This window comes from Morone saxatilis, unplaced genomic scaffold (assembly GCF_004916995.1).
Source record: "Morone saxatilis isolate NCDOM2014 unplaced genomic scaffold, NCSU_SB_2.0 Contig12, whole genome shotgun sequence".
Lineage (NCBI taxonomy): Eukaryota > Metazoa > Chordata > Actinopteri > Moronidae > Morone > Morone saxatilis.
The window spans coordinates 8,055,541-8,062,970 of NW_023339674.1; the positions used below are offsets into that span (position 1 = coordinate 8,055,541).

Below are 7,430 nucleotides of genomic sequence, written 5' to 3' on the forward strand. Positions count from 1 at the left end.
AAAAGATTGTAGTGATAAAAGAAACATTAAAAGGACCAGTGTGCAGGATTTAGTGGCATCTAGCGGTGATATTGAAGATAGCAGCTAACTGAACACTGCTCACGTCTGTATTTAATGAACTGGGAATGAGAACAGGCTGTAAGGCGTATTCATAAACACTGATTATTAGAAACAAAAAATAAGCAATTAGACAAAATAATTGATGACTATAACACAATTGAAAAGTGGATGGATATTGGATGGTAAAATCACTAAAAGCTGCACTAAACCTTTTTTTGTTTTGTTTAGATATTTTAAGTGTGCATTAGTCTGCATTTACTTCAGCATTAACATCCACAAAAAACACCATCTCCACCTCCATCCCAGCTCTGAACTTATGAGCTCTCCTTCACTGAGTGAGTTTAGAGTTTAGAGTTTAGAGGTCAGTAGTAGGCGCAGTCCAGGAGCTGACTGCATGATGAGCTGCTGCCTCAGTAAATCAGGCACTGAATACACACTGATTATGGTTCACAATTATTTTCAAACTCAACGAAAACCGCAGCAGACATTTGTGCAATGCCATTTTCTTAGTAAATCTTCTATATTTTAGTCCAACAGATCCGGGAAAAAGGGGAATCTGGCAGATGTGGCTTTCGTCTGCAGCGGCAACTGGACCATCTGTTCCCTGGTTCTTTTTCTACCTCCCACACTTCTCCTTCTCTCCTTCTGTTTCTCCTCATTTTCCCCGCCAGCATGAGGCTGCAAACAAGCGATTTCTCCACACTATGTATGAAGTTTTATGTGTACATAAAATATATGAGAGTTAAGATGATAGAGCAGAAGGAGATGGAGGAAGGAGCTTGGATTGGATTGCAGACAGAAAAGTCACAAGAAAAAGGAAGGGGGAAGAGAAAAAAGGAGGGACATGGAGAGAAAAAATGTGAGGAATGGATGCAGAGTCAGAAAGGGAAAGAGAAAAGGAGAGAGAGATAATAAGACCGCAGTGAATGAAATCCTGCCTGCAGTGCAGACAGACTAACAGCTGAGCTGGAGGGTCACTGAGTTCCTCAAGAGCAGCACAGAGCAGAGTACAGGGGAACAGAGAGGAGAGGTGGAAGAGAAGAGAACAGAGAGAAGAGATGTTGATAAACAAAATCCTCTTTTTGGGTGAGTGCACAGACTCCAGCCTCCCTTAGCTCCTCAGTCTACCTAACCCCTGAGACACTTTAAATAAAGAGAGATCATGGGGGGTAAGAGGCACAAGAGGGGGAACTAAAAAATAAAATCTTTTGGCTCTGCAGGAAACCACAAAACAACAAGCTGGATATCTGGAAGTTTTTTTCTCTCCGTCCAAAGGCTGCTAACTTTTTGAAGAAGAGCTGCATCTAAAATAAATAAGAAGTGGAACTAACAACAGATTGTGAATAAACAACAACCACGTACACTGTGCGCTGTTACAATTAGGTTTTTTGTCTACATCCTTTCACAAATGGCCCATGTGGGTGTCAAAATGGGTTCCAGGGACCAAGTCCAGGTGGTCTCCACTTCAACAAAATGAGCAGCAGTTACATGTTTTGTTTTCATTAACAGACGGGATTAAGAGAGAGCATCTGTAATAGGAATCTAAGATCGCTGCCAAAGTTGAGACAGTTTTTCAGTTGAGCAGCTGACCGTGATGATCGTCAGCAGCTAGTGTGTAAACTAGACAGTGGCGGGTGTCCAGAGTCTAGAGAGAATAAACAATATTATCTCAGTTTATTATCTCGGTTGAAGTCAGTCTTGTGTTTAAACTTCTATTCTGCTGCTTCCGCTTTAACTGTCTGCTCACATGCAGACGTCTAATGGCTTGTATGGATGCTTACAAACACACACACATACTCACCTTACACTCTCCATTTACACACACATCCAGAGAGTCGTCTCGGCAAGGCGTGCCGTCCACAACAGCTGGAGCACGCTCTGTGTAGAAGTTGTATCCTTCCGCCAGGCAGTTGAGAGAGCAGGGCTTCACCCCACCTAGACACGCAAACACAAATAAATACACACATACACAGAGGGAGCAGGGCATTAAGTATCAATATACCAGATCTATCTATAGCACACAAACACTACATTACACATGTACATGTACTTCATGTCTGCACATATCTATACACTATGTACACACACGCACACAGTCACAGAGGACAAATGTTCAGTAGACACAAAAAAAAGCTCAAAGATGATCTTGCTTTCGAGATATCTATCCAAGAACTGAAATGCTATTAGCCTGCTAGCTTGTGGCCAGTATTCTGCAGTCTGAGCTAATGCAAATATCCCCAAACTGTGCAGAATCTGAATGTGGGTTAATCAAATAGTCACTGAGGCAGCAGCCAAACCTCCTGCAGGGCGGACTGCCCAAAAGCGGAATTCCTGCACCGAGCCACAGGTTCACTAGCAGCTCTGAAAGTCATGTTGGGTGTTTAAATTTGTTAGTTTTTTTTTTTACATCTTTCTTACACCTGATTGGAGAATTATAAACCACTGACACCTGACATGAAGCCTGCCTTAAATATTATCGTGAAAATAAAGACAATGACGTAGTCAAATCTGTTTAGGAGTGTTGTTTTTCAGTAAAGATCAGTGACATTATTCAATGAGGCATGTGGTAAATAGGGTTATGTTTCATATTGACGTGTGTGACTGGTTACAAGTCTTTCACACATGTTCTCCTGAATGCATCACATCCTTATGAAGGGTGCAGAGAGAAAAGGCAGGATGAGAAAGAGAGAGAGAGAGAGAGAGAGAGAGAGAGAGAAGTGTCTGCAGGGGAGTAGGAAATGTTATTCAGTGCTGACAACCAGAGAACAAGCAGCTGAATGTGATTAGATCCTCGCTTCCCTCGAATACACACACACACACATACACACAGACAAAACTACTGAATACGACCTCAGTGAATACATACAAATGAGCACATTCCCACACAGAGCACTGAGAATGGGTATATGAAGACACATTTACCACCAGTGGTTTGATTCCACACCATTACACCACCCTTATAAAAAGATGTGCTACATATGCGCATGATACAGAATTTGAACTGACAAACAAATTTACTTTACACTAAAATAATTATTAAAATTGATAAAAATCTACAGAGACGTATATTAACATACATACTTGTATTGTAAATGTGCTTTTTAGTATTCCATAAATCATTTCTGAGGTTACAAACTGCAATAAATTATAAGTTATTCACTCATATTAATATTACTCTGCAGTCAGGGATGAGTTGAATTTAGGGCTGCAACTAAATTCACTTAATCTTCTAATAATTTACTCAATGGATTTGTCTAAAATGTTAGAGAATAGTGAAAAATAATGTCCACCATTCAAAATGCAAAGGTATTTACTAATTTACTATCACACAAGACCAACAAAGGCAGAAAATCCTAATATTTGAGAACCTGGAACTAGACAAATTACTCAATGGTGAACTTTTCCATGCATATGTGTTCAGTATTTAGTGGCTCAATGCAAAAATAAATCATAAATAAACGCACACACCTACTAGGGATGGAACACGAAATTCTGGGCCGATACCAACACAGATGTTTGAAATAACAATTTGGCTGATGGCCGATGCCAATACAGATGTTCTTTTGTTGTTATTTATTTGCTCTTTTGTGCCCGGTTTATTTCTATTGTCATCCAAGATGTGAGACTGTCCGTACAATGTGCCAGCGCTGGAAAATGGAGCTGACTATATCTTTTTATCCAATATCCAATCCGTTAAACTCTGTTGTATCCCCCACTGTACTATAGAGTCCAAACTAAAGAGCGACAGGTGTCTTTCTGAGTCGTCCTTTATGTGATGCAATAACAAATATATGTGTGATTCCTGTATGTTTTAGTGCCATTTTAATAGTTTTAAGTATATTTGACATTACATTTTCATATCATCCTACAACACACACTCACACACACACACAGTAAAGTATGATATTAACACTTCACTCTCTATTTTCTCTGTGTTCCTTTCACTGCCCTGAAACACACACACACACACACGCATGCATGCACACGCTGTGTGTCTAGAGTTCTTCTCCAGCCAAGTGGTATATATCCTTCATTCATCTGTGCAGCTTGCCAACAGCTCCACTATTTGAGTGGCTGTTGACATCAGTCTGGGGCTGTGTTTGTTTGTGCTGGCAGTGCTGGAGCAGGTACAGTATGTACTGGGAAGGAGGGAAAGAGAGAGACAGACAGACAGACAAAGAGTGAGAGAGAAAGAGAGAGTATGTACTGGCACGGCCTGCAGACGATAAAGTGGTCAGACCGCGGAAAACTACAATTCCCATGATGCCTAGCTTTGGCAGGCCAATCATGGCTTGCAGCAGGGTGTGTGTGCGTGTCTATCATAACTCGCAGGCTGTCTTGTATGGAGTGTGAAGGTTGAATGTGAAGGCTGTTGGACCGAGAACAGCAATGTGGAGCAGCTTGTTTGAAAAAAAGGAAAAGAAATAGAAAAAAAAGGCAGCTTATACGACAGACCTTTTTTTAATGAACTGTCCTTGGCTGCTGAGTAGAGAGAGAAAAGGCTGCCTCTGTTCTCAGTGTCGGGAGAGAGTGAGAAAGAGAGAGAGAGAGAGATTGCATAATGGTGAACTAAATAAAGTGAGAGAAGGAGGGACATTTATATAGACCAGGAGCAAAGAAAAGGGAGCGAGAAGAAGAAAAGGAAGCTGTCTGCCCGGAGTTAGAGGGTGAAAGTGAAAGGAGGGAAACTGAAATGAGAATTTTTAGGCAAGTGAGAGGGCTGCAGAGGACAGGGAAGGGGCTGGGCGGTGTGATCTGGCCTTAACACGGGGCAGAGTCTGTGGCACTGTTCCTATTTTAACAGCTGCAAGGGATTTCCATTGTAAAATCAGCTGACTTGATGAAAGGAGCACTTGTTGCCTGAAGTTGGAATTGGCTCCAGCCATCTCTGTAAGCCATTATGTTTTTGGAGGGCTAGATTAAAGGCAGTTATGTCGTTGAAACTATTTATCTTTCACGTCCAGTGTAGTGCTCATCAGGAGCGAGGAATTCTCGCAAGGCATTGTGGGATGCGTGTGCTCTCTGCAGCCAGCATCTGTGAGCCAGACAGGAGGGGAGTCTGCAGCTTCGATTCACTTTCTCTCTCTCTCTCTCTCTCTCTCCACACGCACACACAAACACACACCAACACTACTCTCCGTCTCCTGACTTCTGTTCACCTCCTGTCATCAACTCTTAGCTCACATCTTTTCTTCACTGAGGTCGTATTCTGTTCACCTTTATCATTCGCTTCTTCTTTTCCTAATTTCACTAATCAATCAATCAGCTTCCAGCCTGCTAACGGAAATGTTAGCAAACAAGTGGAACAAGCGATGACTTATCACCGTGTGTGTGGTTTATCGGTCTGTAAAGCTGCAGGTGCGCTGATGGTTGTGGACCATCACTTTCAGATATGTACAGTGGAGTAAAGAGGTAGTCGTATTGCAATTTAGCATATAATGAAAATGAAACATGCATTCATTGATTCGTTGCCACTCAGGATAACAACAAGCTGTACATTGATAGATAGTATGAAGTTATACAGTTAAACATTGAGCAGCTATGAAGCAACATTAGCCAAAATCCTAAAATAGACTCTCCTTTTACGTTTGTTTGCTTTATGTCTGAGGGCCACTTTATATGCTCCACTATGTTTCTTCTAGCTAGTCGCTAACTTTGCTGAGGTAGTAAATGAAAAAGAAAATGTATGGATGACAGTTGCACAACGTAAAACAAAAACAAAGAGCTGAAAAACACTAAAACACTCGATAAAAAGGGGAGAGCAGAGTTGGGTTGATGATTCTCTGTCATTCACATTAAAATCATTGATAAGTGTAGCTTTAAGTTTAATACTTGAGTATATGTTCTCACTTTCAGCCACTGATTGACAGTGATGTTCATGGCAAAGAGGGGATCTATAGTAGATATCGACATGGTGCAAATAAAGGCACATAAAGATAATTACACACACACAAACTGTACATACACCCCACACAGAGATTAGCTACTCACTCACCCCCTCTGTATGGCTTCCAGGTGTAAAATTTTCCCCGAAAAGGAACGCTGTCGAAATCAGAGCACTGAATCTCGCGGAAGTCCCGAGAGCCGGCAGGACACTCCTGTAACACACAAACACACACACACACACACACACATATATGTTAAATCAAATAATATTCATGGTTTTGATTAGCGTATGTTGACCAATTGATGATAATGGTGATGACGATGGAGAGCTGCAATACTCACATCAATATTGCAGGACCTGAAGCGCTTCCTCTCCCCCAGACAATACTTTCCACCAATGGTTGGCCTACAACCAAACACAAAGAGAATCGGGGCCAGTCAGTCACATCTGAGTACAATTTAACGAGATCTAACCTCCGTCACATCCCCGCACAACACTGGCTGCTGATCTCTGCTTTGTCTGCCTTCATCAGTGTGTTTTCAATCTCACTGTCTGTCTCTTTTATGGCTTTATTGTCTATTGCAGACCATCACGACAACGCCTCTACATAAAAAAAAAAATGAAAGTAAAAAAACAAGCTGAGAAGAAAGCCAGAGTCAGCCACCTTCAAATGGCTGCCTCTGCTAAACTTTCAACAAATTTAAACAGAATGGAGCCAAAGCAAATATGCAAATGACGCTAAGAAATGATACGAAAGAACACACTGCTGGACTCGGATTTTGCGTCAATTCATTCTCAGTTTAATCAATTCAAGATGAGAGATCTGGTGATTCGAAAAAGCAAGTCTGCTAGTCATTTGGTGATGATTCAGACTATCTGAATCATTTCAAATACGATAAAAACGGTGGCACTGCAGCCTGTAAGTAAGAGAAAACCTCAGCCCTGGTGCTTTTTGCATGTTCTTCCTGTGTTTATGTAAAGAAGTAAGTTACTAAAGATACTGATGAGTAAAGTAAAAATGATTAGCAATTTGGTCAGGATGTAACCATATTACTTTATCTTAGCTGATACCAATTCCAACTACACAGTTTTTCTTAATTATAAAAGTAAAGACTATGTGTTGTTGTTTAAAATTGACTATAAATAGTAACAAATGTAAACGCATTTTTCTATTAAGTTTACAAAACAAAAATAGAAGATCTTTTTCCCGTTGTGGGCTTTTTAAACTTGCATCACACACTAAGAGTTTGATTTTTCTGACTGTAAATGATATTCACCTATCCAACAATAAAAGCATTGCAAGTTCACAAATAACTAACTCATTAAAGGTGTACCAAAAACATAGAGGAAGACTTTCTCACATGACAAATTTTAGTTTGAAAGAGTTATGGTTTACTAATTTTATCCTTCCTGAGGAAAAAAAAAAAGTATTTTAAAACTCAGCTGAAGTTAATATGTTAAAGGACCAGTGTGTCGGACTCAG

The 7,430-nt window shown here is 40.6% G+C and overlaps 1 protein-coding gene across 1 annotated transcript in view; it reads right to left on the reverse strand.

Annotated features, from left to right (window-relative positions):
* Positions 1-7,430, reverse strand: part of adamts10 (ADAM metallopeptidase with thrombospondin type 1 motif, 10) — a 50,966-nt gene that overhangs the window by 13,911 nt on the left and 29,625 nt on the right. The window contains exons 15-17 of the mRNA XM_035653808.1: positions 6,289-6,352; positions 6,056-6,158; positions 1,862-1,995 (exon numbers count right to left, since the gene is read on the reverse strand). Coding sequence (XP_035509701.1) covers positions 1,862-1,995; positions 6,056-6,158; positions 6,289-6,352 — 301 coding nt within the window. The remainder of the gene's footprint in view (positions 1-1,861; positions 1,996-6,055; positions 6,159-6,288; positions 6,353-7,430) is intronic.